At 41.3% G+C, this 15,034-nt stretch overlaps 2 protein-coding genes across 4 annotated transcripts in view; both read left to right on the forward strand.

The window, feature by feature from the left end:
* Positions 1-7,327, forward strand: part of ADIPOR1 (adiponectin receptor 1) — a 56,046-nt gene extending 48,719 nt beyond the window's left edge. For 2 of the 3 annotated variants that reach the window (XM_077295315.1, XM_077295316.1), the window contains exon 8: positions 52-7,327. In XM_077295315.1, the coding sequence (XP_077151430.1) occupies positions 52-180 (129 nt within the window). In that variant the 3' untranslated portion in view covers positions 181-7,327. The remainder of the gene's footprint in view (positions 1-51) is intronic. The other variant, XR_013223789.1, reaches the window with a different exon arrangement.
* A 4,177-nt stretch (positions 7,328-11,504) lies between these two features.
* LOC143817671 (uncharacterized) lies at positions 11,505-14,717 on the forward strand. The gene is made up of 5 exons (XM_077299163.1): positions 11,505-11,648; positions 12,472-12,667; positions 12,822-12,984; positions 13,761-14,166; positions 14,706-14,717. The coding sequence occupies exons 1-5, from the start codon at positions 11,505-11,507 to the stop codon at positions 14,715-14,717; spliced, it is 921 nt and encodes a 306-aa protein (XP_077155278.1).
* The last annotated feature ends 317 nt before the right edge of the window (positions 14,718-15,034 follow it).

The following is a 15,034-nucleotide window of genomic DNA, read 5'->3' on the forward strand; positions in this document are numbered from 1 at the left end:
GGTCATACGCTACATTAATATGGTGTCCTTGTTTCTTCCTTTGTTTTCCAGTTTCAGTCTCATCAAATCTTTCACGTACTGGTTGTAGCCGCTGCCTTTATCCACTTCTATGGGGTTTCCAACCTACAAGAGTTTCGTTATGGGCTGGAGGGTGGCTGTACAGATGATTCTCTTCTGTAATGTCTGGACATAAGTAGATAATCACCTTTCCTCTGGAGATCTACAAGGGGAGAGTTAGAGAACTAAACCAATTTAGTACCCAACTGTATTTTCACGATAAAGCCCAGAAGCCCATCGGTTCCAAGGCACGGGTCACTATTACCTCCTCATGGGATACAAGAGCACTTCATGCACAAGACATTGGAGGACAACCTGAAACCAAGCTCTATATGGAATAATGACTTTACATTGCCTTGCGGGATAAGAGGAAAGAGGCACTTGTTCTATTATTTTATGTTATATCAAAGTCTTTGCGTCACTGTTTTACATCTTTCTACCATCGGTGTTTTAAAGTGTTCTAGAATCTGACAAAAAAACACATTTTAGGGAGCCACACCTTATGATTTTGAAGCATCTTGTACCAATGAGAGCAATATATTGTATGAGTAAAGCGTTAGTGGAGCTGATGCTTTGATGATAACTTTGGATACAGAGCACTCATTTCTATTGTGCCCTAGCCATCTACACCAAGCACATTTGCAAGTATGGTAACTATCAAAATAATGTTAGTCTTAAAGCCCAAATCTGATGAACGTGCAAATTCTGATTTGACTGCAGGTAGCCCCAATATCAGCTATTCTCTATTTCAGGCCAAGCAAAGATACCAGAGTTACAGACTCCAGCAATGTATCACTTACTGGACTGCTTGCTGCAGTTTTGATAATATTGCTGCTACAAATCTACCAGTTCTCTAAATGCTGAGCTCTTTATAACCCCGTCCACACCACTGATTGACAGCTATCTGTATTTACTGTGCATAGGCTGCAAGCTGCCATTTAGTGGTGGGGTCTGGGTTACAAGGAGTTAATGAATATGGAGGACTATAACTGGTTTTAGAAAAATTACAACAGCTCAGTAAGTGATATAGCACTGGATTGATGGTCTCTGTCTCTACATTATGCTGCTCTCAGATTTGATCTCAAAAACGTGGTGACAGATTCCCTTTAAGAATATATTTAGGCTTAATCAGTCATAAATGGTTATAGACTGCCTGAGCCAAAAGATCCACTTGTCAGAGAAAGCGATCAGTAGTTCACACCATGGCACAGGAACAGCTGAAGAAGCTCTACAGTGTGAGTACTCTACAAACGTCCTACCCTACTGTGAATGTGACATGGGGGTTGTCCTATACCGGTGTTCAGCTTTAAAGGGAATGTGTCATGAGAAAACTACTGTATTTTGTGGATTATAAAATGCACCGGACAACAGACGTACCCCAAATTTTTGGAAGGATAGTATAATAGGAAAAATTAAATAAAATGTCCTCAGTGGTTGATACCTATTAATGGCTAACTGAAAAGATGGTAACAAATTGCAAGCTTTCGAGACTACTCCGGTCTCTTCATCAGGCATAGTCTAAAAGAAATTCTGGAGAATCACATATTTATGCACAGCACAGCAAAATGCCATACATAAGACAGGTGACGTGAAGCATAATCACCTTTTGCATGTCTGCTACAGAATAAAGGGTAAAGTCCAAGGTCAATTTGAAACTCTGAGGAAAACACTTACAGTCAGAGAGACAGAAGAGTCTGGGAATATAAGCTGATGATGACTTTTGACACTCTCAGTGCAGGAATGAATGTGTCGCATGGATTTATGTATTTTTACATCAATTAAGGAATTTGCTTCTCAGACCATGTGGGGGCGTCATAATATAGAACCAGATCCCAATCGGAGGACAATAAAACATTCACACTCCTTATCTATGAACTGTTCCAATATTTATGGACATAACTGTTTATCACTCTCACATAATGGTAGTTCTGCTTCACGTCACCTGTCTTATCTATGGCATTTTTCTGTGCTATGTTGTGCATAAATATGTGATTCTTCAGAATTTCTATTAGTCTGTGCCTGATGAAGAGACCAGAGTAGTCTCGAAAGCTTGCAATTTGTTACCATCTTTTTAGTTAGCCATTAAAAGGTATCAACCACTGAGGACTCTCAATTCTAAATATTTTTCTATCCACTGGCTAACACGGTACCAAGATATAGATCTTTCATGTTTAATAAAATGGTGATGTGTCTTATAGTTATTATTACAATAGCTTACCACTGTGGGCTGGTGGGAGGGGTGTTTGGCGGTAAGAGGCTGCGGCAGGAGCCGAGATCTCAGTCTGCGCATTCACCGCCTCTGGCGACCATTTTCCAGGAATCCACCACCGTGAGAAGAATGGAAAGTGCAGGGACTCCACCAACATTTTGTAAAAGCTCAGAGCCCGCTGCAGCCTCACTCCCCCTCCTCCCAGCCCGGAGCCCACAGCACCATCCCACCCCTGCCTCCTGGCACCTTGCTCCACCACAGCTACCCACCCCAAATTTGGAGGAGGGGTGGGGGCTGTGCATCTTATAAGCCGTAAAATATGGTACCTATTGGTTAAATCGAGTTTTTATTTAAAACTTTTTTAATTTTTTTTCCATATCACTGTATTTAAAATTAAGAAATGTAGCAATTTTCACAGGGGTCACTAGACCTAAAATTAGACTCCTATCTCCTGTTATTAAACTTAACTATCCAGGTATTTCGAAGTGTTTATAGCTTGCACTCTTGATTTAGGTGAGGAAGGTGGGCAGTTACCCTCTCCTATTGTGAGTGGTAATCCTGTATTGTCTACATCAGAGGTGTCAAACTGCATTCCTCGAGGGCTGCAAACAGGTCATGTTTTCAGGATTTCCTTGTATTGCACAGGTGATAATTTAATCACCTGCACAGAATGATTCCAGCACCTTGTGGAATGCTAAGGAAATCCTGAAAACATGACCTGTTGGCGGCCCTCGAGGAATGCAGTTTGACACCTCTGCTCTACATTATATAGAGGTGAAGATTTCATTCTAATGTTGTCTGTAATGTCAAGGAGACTGCTGAAAAATCTAATATTAGGCCTAGGGTGAAAGCAGATTGATTTCTGAGTTTGTTTTTAATATAGATAGTGATATGGAAAATGTAAAAATAAAAAAAACAAAATTTGAAATGTAGGGAAAATAACAGATTTGAAAACCGTTTCGTCCATTAAAAAAGTGTTTTGTTACCAAGAAGGAAAAAATTATTTAACCAGCGTCATTTTTTTTTAATGACCCACTCCCTTTAAAATGAATACAATTACATATTTTCTCATGATATTCTTTGTTAGTGAGCCAAGAAGTTTAAGGTGTTGTCGAGTTGTAGAAAAAGTCTTTTCGGTGCGTTCCATATAAACATGTGAAACTTATTGATATATCTTTATTTCCAAAGGTGTCTTCAGCCTCGGTCCCAGTAGCACCACTTCTGGTTTGTGCCAGAGTGATTCCCAGTATGGCACATGGCCATCAAACGGACTGGTCCAATCTAATAACTAAGGCAACCCCGTGGTTTGTGAAAACTGATGCATAGACAGAGAAGGACTGGTTTAAGTACTGAAGTGAGCCATTTAGCCAGCCCCTTCACGAATAGCACTTACTTGCTGATAACTGAAGGTCATAACCGCTTTTGAAATAAAAGTATACTAATCAGAATTATATGTTTAGATTAGGAACACATGAAAATATTTTTTTCAATCGCCATTAGACATTCCCTTTAATTGGATTAGATCTTTAAGTTTTTGCTACCTAATCTGAGAGCTGCATGATATGGGGGGAGAAACATAATTCCAGTGATGTCACTTATTGGGCTGCTTAGTGTAGTTTTTATAAAATCACTGTTTTATCAGCAGGAGATTATCAGTAGAGAACTAGTAAAACTACAACCATATATTTCATCCACCCAACTGATTGGCAGGTTTCTTCAGATGCACAGTGTTAAAACAGCTGTCAATCAGTGGTGTGGACGAGATTACGCAGAGCTCCGCATTCAGAAAAATGGTAGATTTACAGCAGCTACAACGGTTCTTAATTTACTGTGTGCTGCAGTTTTGATTAAGTGATTCATTACTGGAAAAACAGGGTCTTTGCCCCTAACTCAGATGGGGTAGCACAAATCTGGTAACAGATTCCCTTTAAACGTTACAACTCTGACTTTTAAAATAAGTATCTCTTTGCCAACATCACACTAAAGACAGAAACAATATTTTCAATTATAGTCTTTTTTTTTTTTTTTATTATAGAAGTGTGTGTGTGTCTGTTATGTCAAAAGCTAAGGAAACGGTAATGTTAAAAATCCATTACCTTAGATTATATTTATTTTATTTTGTAAATGCTCTTTTCATGATAATGTAGCTCACCGTCGTGTAAAATTGTCCCCGGTAGCCTTTTGAAACAGTTGTTTCAATACCATTTCCCTTGAAGAGGTGGCTAAATCCAGTACCCATTATATAAAATGTTTTGTTGTCTATATAAATGAGTCTTATCAAAATTTTAATTCGGTAATCCATCCCGATCATCTATTTAATGGTTTGTGAATGTATTAAAATGCTTAATGATCACCGTCTTTACCGATTTCCTGGGCCGCTTGAGTAACTGCGTGACTGCTCTGCAGCTTTAAGAGCTCACACATGGTCCACATTTGAAGTGGTGGCTGCTTTCCCAGTGTAATTCTAGAAGACTCGGAATGAGACTACACAGGCTTACATTGAGATAGCGACTTCCAGTCGACCACACACAAACCCTTGTTTGACTTCAGGTCACTTGGAAACAGGGGAAGTTGGTGATCGGTAATTATCTTCATACTCTTACCCACCGGTACATAGATAATTAGGACTGATTACAGAATAAAAATTTTGATCCAATTTATTTAACATTTTATTTTTAGTGATTTTGTACGTTATAAAAATATATATTTTGTTTGACTATCACATTTATGGTCATACGGTATCTGTGAGGGATCATGCATATGGCTGAATCACAGCTCTGTTCATAAACCTTATGTTAGCACCAAGAATGGTGAAAAAACTTTCCTAATCTCTCTGGACTGTATCTGATTTTGTACTTTGCTCTTAATATAGGTTTCACGCATGGAGATGTAATATGACCATGTGTATCAGCCATGGACACACTGGATATCACAAGACCTCACTATGTTATAATGTAATGATCAATGTAAGAAAAAAAATCAATGCTACTTGATTGTGTAAAAAAATTAGTTATATTGTATAGTAGCTCTTTGTAATAACAGTATATATGTAAATACAATATCGTGCATAAATTTATGGCAGTTTGTGGGAAAAAAATGCAAAGTAAAATGCCTTCAAAATTAGAAGTGCGTAGCTGGGTCCTCCCCGGTGCTGCCAGTTCTGAGCTGATGGCACTGCTGGACATCTTCTGATTTCAAAGAGAAGAAAGTATGAGCTGATTCACTAAATTTCCTTGACAAGCCTCTCAATCTACAGCCCTCTATGCTGCGTATTACTTTAAAAGAGCTTGAACAGTACATCTTTAAACCTCAATCTATATTGAAATGTTTGCCTGGGAGCGGCCTTGCTGATGCATTATAACTACCTTGTTTGTTGTTGCTGTGCTCAGTTTTGCCATGGTGTTTGACCTGTGACATGAAACTATCTTTCACAGCATCATATATATAGCAGAGTTTGGCTGTTCTTTAAGCCTCCTCGACAGCTGTTTCAGTTAAAGGGAAAGCCATGTCGGCAAATGCTAATGACCTACGATATCTGGTTAATATGCAGGTTAGTACCGATATATTGCTGCTAGACCTCCTTGCTGAAAGCTCGGCTACCTAGAAAAAATGAACTTTATTCCTCCTTTGAAAGCCCCGTTTTTTTAGTCATAGATGTGTGCCTGGAGCGGCCACAGTCATTGCTCACAGTATTGTGAGCTGTCACTATAAGATTGAGAGCTTGCACTGCACATATGCACTGCAGAGTGAGCTGTCACTCAAAGTGCCGGTGTCTGCTTACAGCTGCTTAGTGTGTACTGAGTAGTGACTGTAGCCGCTCCAGGCATGTCTCTGACCTAAAGCCAGCGGAATAAAATTAATTCTTGGTAGCTGCGCTGTCAGTAAGGCGGCTGGGCAACATTGTAGTGCTGTTAACCTGCAGATTCACCCTGTATCTGTAGCTTAAATTTGTTGTCCAGGTTTGGCACAAAAGTGTGCAGTCACACTATGTGTATCCTCACAGTGCGCGATGTCGGGATTCTGTGCCAGCGGCAAGACTGGGTGGTCATGTGACCACAAGTATGCGATATGTATACTGACAGCCACATTTTTAACTAGACATACGCAGCTTCAGTTCACTTACATTAAACCGGGGCCCTACACGTCTAGTCTGAATGTGGCCAAGTTTTATGTTTATGCAGTTGGCAAGTATTCTTACTTTTGCAGAATTTTTTCACACCTGCCTAAAACTTGTGTGCAGTACTGTATATGCTCAGGATTTTACGTGATGTTTTTATAACTACTTGATTATGCCCAGTGTATAATAGAAATCCCTCCGCATTTCCACATGCTTTGTATGGTTCTACTACTACCTTCAATGTTGTTCCTCCGAAGAGAATGGCACGACACTATTCTGCTATTCAGAGGAAGCGAAAACCTAATGGAAACAACAATGATGTGTAGTATGCACTTACACATTTTTCAAGTAATTTTTTAGCTTTCCTATAAAGCTTAACTATAAACATCCCTGCTCTCAATACATCGTTCTTCACATTTTTTCCCATTCTATCTCATGAAGTCTCCCTGTGCTAATCCTTTGTTAGGTCCTAGTCTAAGTCGTTGTGGTTACAGCAAAACTAGAGAGCCAGACACTAACAGTGACTGCAAACAACACAGACAATGGCGGCTGTTACTTTACATAGTATGATAGATCTGTTACTTAAAGTGTATCCCCAACTATATAGAAAATCAATAGTGCAGGGGTGTGCACAATATTTGTTTTTTTTTTTGTTAAATAAGCAGATTCTGCTTCTAAATACTAGCATGGACCAACCACAGGCTGTGGTCTGCTCATACTGGTGCATTAAGAGACAGAACGTCCTGCTCTGTCTCCCAGGCTTTCGTCTCCACCAGGGAATCAATCCTCGTGGAATCACATTAGATTGACTAATTTCATTACATTTTTGGATCCCAAGTTATAAAAAGGCATGAATCAGATCATTTCTAGTGCCCAAGCTATTGGATCTTTAAAGGGAATGTATCACTTATATTTTTACTAATTAAACCAGATACTGAAACATACTCCTTCATTTTTCCAACCTGTCTTTATTGTCTGATTGCAGATACTTAATTCTATTTACTGTACATGATTATGGGGACACCATCCTGCTTGAGCGGCTTATAAAAGTCCAAGCTGAGTAATGTAAACATAATAAATCAGCACCATATATACGTCCATGGGTTGTCTGTTGCATTTTAGCTTAGCCGCTTTCACGACTGTGCAACCTAGTTACAACAACACAAACTCCACTCATGGACAGATGTGGTGCTATATATTTTTTTATTTTTTTTATAGAGCACCCAATAACAACCTTAAGATATGTTTTAAAGCAACCTCTGGTACCATAGGAACCAGTAGTGTGGAGATGGCTCATAGAATTAAGGGAGAATGTTTAAAAGAATGCTCGGTGATGTGTGCAGAAGTATTTGTGCAGGGATGGGGAGGAGGTGATCTGTGACCATTACTTATTGGTGTGATCCTGTACTATCTATGGTTATATACAAAATTGCCTTGTAATAGTGCTTGTGATGAGATTGAAATCCCTAATGAAAAGTGATCTATACAGGACTAAAGGTATTAGTTATTGGAAAGTTTGAATTTATATGGGTTGTATTATCCCCTTCATCCCGAAGCCTATATTAACCTTCCTGACCAGGTCAAAATTTTCTAATCTGACCAGTGTCACTTTATGTGGTAATAAGTCTGGAACGCTTCAAGGTATCCCAGTGATTCTGAGATTGTTTTTTTTCGTGACACGTTATACTTCATGTTAGTGGTAAATTTAGGTCGATTTATGAAAATTTTACAAATTAGAAAAATTTGCAATTTTCAAACTGAGAATTGTTCATGCCCTAAAATCAGATAGTTATACCACATAAAACAGTTAATAAATAACATTTACCACATGTCTACTTTACAGCAACAACATTTTTGGAAAAAAAAAGGGAAGTTAAAAGTTTATCAGCATGTCAAAAGTGACACCATTTAAAAACTGAACCACTAAAAGTGCTCAAAATCACATTCAAGACCCCTTAGGTGCTTAACAGGAGTTAAAGCAATGTAGGAAAAAAATTAAGAAAACATTTTATTTCACACACAAATGTTGGTTTAGCCCCACATTTTTTATTTTCACAAAGGTAACAGGAGAAAATAAACCCCAAAATTTGTTGTGCAATCTCTCCGGAAGACACTACTACCATCCCATATGTGGCCTAAAACTTTTGTTTGGGCACACGGGAGGGCTTTGAAGGGAAGGAGTGCTGTTTGATTTTTTTAAGTGAAGATATGGCCGGAAAAGACTGTTGCATTTAAGGAACCCCCAAGGTGCCAAAACGGCAGAAACCACCCACAAGTAACCCCATTTTGGAAACTACACTTTTCAAGGATTTTATCTAGTGGTGTAGTGAGCATCTTCAACGCACAAGTACTTCACAGAACTTTAAAACATAAGATCGTGAAAATTAATTTGTTTGTTTTTTTTCCTAAAAAAATAAATGTTGCCTTAGCCCCAAATTTTTCATTTTCTTAGGGTTAACAGGAAAAAATGGAACCACCCAATTTTTGTGCAATTTCCTCTGAGTACGCCAATGCCCCACATGTTGCGGAAAACTACTGTTCAGGCACACAGTAAAGTTCCAATAGAAAGGAGTGCCACTTTGGGAACCAGACTTTGCTCATATGGATTGTGGGCACCATCCCAAACTATCGAGCCCTTGTACTGCCAGAAGAAGAGTAACCCACCACAAATGACTCCATTTTGCAAGTTACACCTTTCAAGGAATTCATCTAGGGGAGAGGTGAGTGTATTGAACCCACAGTAGCTTCGCATAATTTTGGAACCTGAAAATTTCAAAATTCTTTCTAAACAGCAGAAATCCTCAAAAAGTGACCCAATTTTGCAAACTACACTTGTGGAAACCATCTAGGAGTGACTGTTTTGATTCCACGGGCGCTCTCCAGAAATTAGTGCACATTTGATGTTACAGAGTGAAAATTGCAAATATGCCATTTTAGTTTACAATACATAGTGCCTGGCTTGTGCTTCTGGAGACATGTGCCGCATAGAATGTGAAAAGGTTTGTCCAGGACCTAACAATTGACCACTCCTCTGAATATGATTGGTGGGGGGTCTGACACGAACAGCTGAAACTGCTCCGGCAGTAGCCTGTACTAAGGCTAGGTCCTCACTGTGCTTGGGGATACTGTTGGGTGCATAGGCTCGGAAGGTATGCACCCATCAGTGTGCACTGTCAGGATGGATCCCAAAGCATCTGTCCGCCATAGGAACCCACTTTGAAGAGACGTATATCACTTTGGTATACATTTCTTTGCAGTGTCCCCCTGTGTAGGAAAGTGCAATCTGCTGCACTTTCCTATGCTGTTACATAAGTGAGAAACAAAAAAAACCAGTTGCATATTAGGAATGCAGAACCATTGGACAGGATAAGTGCAAAAGGTCCCAGAAACAAGAACCAACTTCAAGCAATAAGTAAACACAGTAGAATTCTGAATATAAAGGTTAAGGCTACGTTCACATTTGCGGTGTGCGCCGCAGCGTCGTCGCCGCACCAAAACGCATGCGGCGTGCGGCCCTATATTTAACATTGGGGCCGCATGTACATGCGTTGTCATGCGTTTTGGTGCGTTGTACGCCGCATGCGGCGTTAGGGCGCACCTGTCAGGGCGCGGCAAACGCAACATGTTGCATTTTTTGGGCGGCGCAGACTTCATAAAAAACGCATGCGTCGTGTTTGCGTCGTGTTTGCGTCGTCAATGCGGCTTTTTTCCCATTGACTTGCATTGACAACGCAGACGACGCAAGTACTTGCGTCGTGGTGCGTTGTACGACGCATGCGTTTTCCAATAAAAAATGCAAAACATTGTCTAGACTTTGTCTAGACACTAAAAAAACACTATATATATATAAAAAAAAAGGGGGTTTGGCATTGTCTTTCACAAGGCTAGCTACAGAGAAGACTGACTGAAGGGAATCTGCTTTCCAAACATGTAAGTATATATTTCTCTTTGCATATTTTTTATTCTGTGTTTTATTTATTGATTTTGATTTAATTTGTGCAATGTTTGTTCTGTGCTATTGTACGGTTATGGCACTGTGGGTTGTATTGAAAAATTGTTTTTTTTAATCTGGTTTTGATGTACTTCTGGCGTTATATGCTGGCGTTTGTTGTCTTCGGCCTTGCTTGGTTTTGGGTTGTTCTGGTGTCATGCAGTTGGTCAATGTCTTTAAATTTGGCATATTTTTTTTTGAAATTTCTGGTGCATGTCTTTTTCTGGTTTCTATTGTTGGGGGTAACCGTATGGCGTTTTTTATTGGCTCATGTCTTGCTGTGTTTTATTATGCTGTGGGCATTTTTTTTTCTTTCCTTGAGTGTCTTTTCTTGCTGGTGGGGGGGGCTACATTTATGATGTTTCATTTGTATTGTATTGTTCTGGGCTGCTATATGCCATTCTATTTTCAATTGTATTTTACCTTTTTTTGGGGGGGTTTAAACTCTGATGGTTTTACGTCGTTTTCCCTATGGCTTCCGTATGTATCTCCTTTCTTGAATGTTTCCATTGACAAGTGTGTAGTATGGCCTTTATATTAATAATTTTTTTTTGTTGGGGGCCTTTTTTTAAAAATTTATTGTGTTTTCTTTTCTATTTGACTATGTTTTATCTTTTGGGTTGCTGTATATTGTAACAGCGGTTGACCCGTAATGTTTATTGCTTATTATCTAGAATGGTATTTAGCGCCTTTTTCTGATGTATTTCTGTGGATGTCACCAGATGGTGTTGTTTTGGATCATGTCTTGTTGTAATTGTAAATTATGGCGTTCATTAGTTTGCTATTTCATTGTGCCTTTTTTTTTCTGTATTTATTTTTTTGATAATTTTGTAGCTTTTGAAAATTTTACATAGGTGTCTATTTTTGCTTAATTTTGTTTGGGTCTATTCTTGTATTGTTTCTTCGATTTTATTCTCTTGCAATGTATGGCATTGTGGTGTCGTTTTTTGAGTTTGCATTGTCCTATCAGTCAACAGTCAATTGTGGTTTTTTAATGTTTTGGGCCTATTTTATTGTATGTGGCATTGGATGTGATTTTTTGCTCATTTTTTCATTGCAGCACAAACTTGCAAGAATGCCAAGTTCTTCAGAACATAGCCAATCGGCGCGGGGGAGTGCGGTGAGTAATTATGTCCAGTTGCTTACTATTAGCTGCCATTTGTAGCATTGACAATAATTTTTGTATACAATTTTTCCAGGCTTCTTCAAGTGAGGGGGAAGGCAGTCAGCGGGAGCAGAGAGATCGGGGCCAAGATGTGGCGTCAGGCCGGCGAGTGAGTATTTTTTTTTTTTTATCTTTTTTTTTTCAGTAGCATCCTGCTGTGAGGAACATTACATTTGAGGAGCATCCTGCTTTCACTAGGGATGTTTACTAAGCTTAGGCCCCCGTCACACATACCAAGATCGCTAGCGAGATCGCTGCTGAGTCACTAGTTTTGTGACGCAACAGCGACCTCAGTAGCGATCTCGCTATGTGTGACCCGTACCAGCGATCAGGCCCCTGCTGTGAGATCGCTGGTCGTGTTGGAATGGCCTGGGCCGTTTTTTGGTCGTTGAGGTCCCGCTGACATCGCTGAAGTGGTGTGTGTGACACCGATCCAGCGATGTCTTCCCTGGTAACCATGATAAACATCGGGTTACTAAGCGCAGGGCCGCGCTTAGTAACCCGATGTTTACCCTGGTTACCCGGATGCTGCAGGGGGACTTCGGCATCGTTGAAGACAGTTTCAACGATGCTGAATTCGGTCCCCTGATCTTTGGTCGCTGGAGAGAGCGGTCTGTGTGACAGCTCCCCAGCAACCACACAACGACTTACCAACGATCACGGCCAGGCAGTATCGCTATTCGTGATCGTTGGTAAATCGCTATGTGAGACGGGGCCTTTATACATTATAGATTTTCAGGGCAGCAAGTATTGGGGGAAGGTAAAATAAAGTTGAACTCCCTGCACACAAACATTCCAAAACACAGGTGTAGAAAACATCAATATACATACATCAAATGGCAAAGGATAGGGCAGAGGTACCTATCATGCCAGGTGCTGGTGGTTGTTAATATTTGCATATTTTTAACCTATTTGTTTTCTAATTTTTCTAGGTTTCACAACGGGCCCAAGGAGAGAGTGTAGATGTGGACCTCCTTATTTCAAGCATCCAGGAGCGGGGCCCGTTGTGGGACAGCCGTGACCCTCGGCACATGGACCAGGTGGTGTCTAGGCGTTTGTGGGCAGAGGTGGCAAACTCGCTGTGGGATGGCTTTGACAGTGCCTCAGCGAAGGACAAAGGCACCTTTAGTGAGTATTGCTGAGACGCTGCTATGACCCATCTTGCTAGGATAAACACAACCGTGTGTGATGCGATCAACGCCTACACTTTGCATCGCACACGGTTGTTTTATCCTTTTACAATGCTAAATATGTAACAATTTTTTTGTCTTTACATTAACAGTGAAAAAGTTGAGGACCAGATGGCGATCCATAAAGGACCGTTTCAATAAGGGGATTCGTGCTGAGGAGGAGCAAGCTCGGAGCGGTGCTGCTGCGTCAAATTCTGTGCCCTACAAGTACAACAGGGCCCTCCAGTTCCTAAGACCGGTCCTTACCCGCCGACAGTAAGTATTTTTGCCACATACCATATTGCACAGCCACATTGTACATTGCCCAGACACATAGCATATTGCACAGCCACATAGTACATTGCCCAGCCACGTACATTGTGCATCCACATAGTAGATTTCCAGGCCACTATATCGCAGCCACATAGTACACGTTCGAGCTACATATACACATAGTATATTTCCAAAGGAACATAGTATATTGGCCATCCATGTAGTCATCGTAGCATTTTGGCCATCCTTTAACCCTAGTGGAATGGTATATAGCCCATTAGTAATTTTTTGGGTTAGGCGTGCGTCATTGTAGTCCATGACAGGTTACGTTCTGAGTCAGGGTAGTTCTGATTGCAGGAATAATGATGACGTCTGGATCACATGATCCTAACGTCATGGCCATTCCTGCGATCAGATCAACAAAGTCTTTTTTTTAAAGTTTTTGGGTTTTTAAATTTTATTCTTGACTTTAAATTTTCTACTATTTTTTTTGACATAGGCATTATCTAGATTTGTTTTTTTAAGATGACAGGGGTATGCATTGCCTTTGCCAACTTGAATTAACAGTCATTATCTGCCGTCGGTATGTCCATGATTGTTATCGTGAGCCCTAATGCTCAGCTGGCGATAACAATCAGCAATTTATTATAGGCCACACAGACTGAGAGACAGGGGATTGTAATGTTTTGTTGTGTCATGTAATGTAAATTTTTTTACAGGAGTTGGCGTATGTGATAGTTTATTAATTGAAGACTAATTTTTTCCTTTTCTTTTCACAGGACACACAGCAGCACCCTCCAGCGAGCTCCCCCCTGTGAAGCGGAACTTCATGGATCGCCATCTGACCCGTCACAGCCCTCCCACAGCGGCAGCAGGCTTGCACCACCATCATCTGGAGAACCGGCTGCCGGTACATCAGGTTTTCCCCTGCCCGAGGCCTCTGGCGCACCTTCGTTCGGGAATTCCCGACAGCGCCAGCGGGCCTCGGACAGGCCAGCCATGCCCGAATTTTTGCACTTGAGCACGGTGTTCCAGAATGGTTTCAAGGCGATGACCGATAAAATGTCCAGTATCGAACGTCGCCTTGAAGCCATTGAAGCCGAGCTCTCAAATCCGGCAAAACATTTTTTAAGCACAATTGCTATGGGCATGGTGGAAAACCTTACGCCGGAACTCCAGATTTCGGTGATGCAGGACTGCAACAATTCTTACGTGAGGGCTCTGCAGCAGTCTCGGGTCGCGCAGTCAGCGACACTGCCCGTAGTGCCGTCGCTGGCTAGCGTGACTCCGACTACTGCTGCAGAGTCACTCCAGCCACCCCACCCTGGTCCAAGTGCCGGGCGACGCCACCACAGGCACCATACCAGTGTGCGGCCCACTCCTGCTCCTGCCAGGCCCTCATCCTCCCGTAGGAGTGCTTCTGGGGGAGATGCCGCAGAAGGCAGGAAAAGAAAAAAAAAATCACATAAGAGGAGGCACACAGACACACACACAGAGGCACAGGTTCTGGCTGCTCCAGGACAGACACCATCTCGTCGTGGCTCTAGCCACAGCAGGAGCAGCCAGGGCCAACCAAGCCAAAAACGCAGGCGGCTTGTGTTGCCTCCTCCCTCCCCTACTGACGAGGCGGTCTCCCCAGTGTACCCTGCGGGGGGTTTGGACCTGCCATCAAGCCTCCTCGAGTATGGCGGCTCCTCCTCCTCCTCCTCCTCTACCACTCCCAGGTCCAGAACTAGAAGCTACCGGTCACCGGTGGTAGCGGATGTTGATCCCCCCCTCGGCTGTTGATACCCCCTAATTTTCTTTTCCCTTTTTTTCTGTTTCCCCTCAATAAAAATTTATTTTTTTGTATACAATATTTGGTCTTCTTTTCAAGTACACTGCTCGGTAATTCACTCCGTGCGTCGTTTATTTGTGCTTCAAACACCTCATATATGCAATGTCAGACAGTATTTTTGGATTTTTTAATTTGACCGTTTCTTTGGGTGTCTTTCATTGCTGTATGAGGTGTTTCCAAACACTAAAGTGTATGAGTTGTTTTCAAAGAAAAAGG

This window comes from Ranitomeya variabilis, chromosome 3 (genome assembly GCF_051348905.1).
Source record: "Ranitomeya variabilis isolate aRanVar5 chromosome 3, aRanVar5.hap1, whole genome shotgun sequence".
Classification (NCBI taxonomy): domain Eukaryota; kingdom Metazoa; phylum Chordata; class Amphibia; order Anura; family Dendrobatidae; genus Ranitomeya; species Ranitomeya variabilis.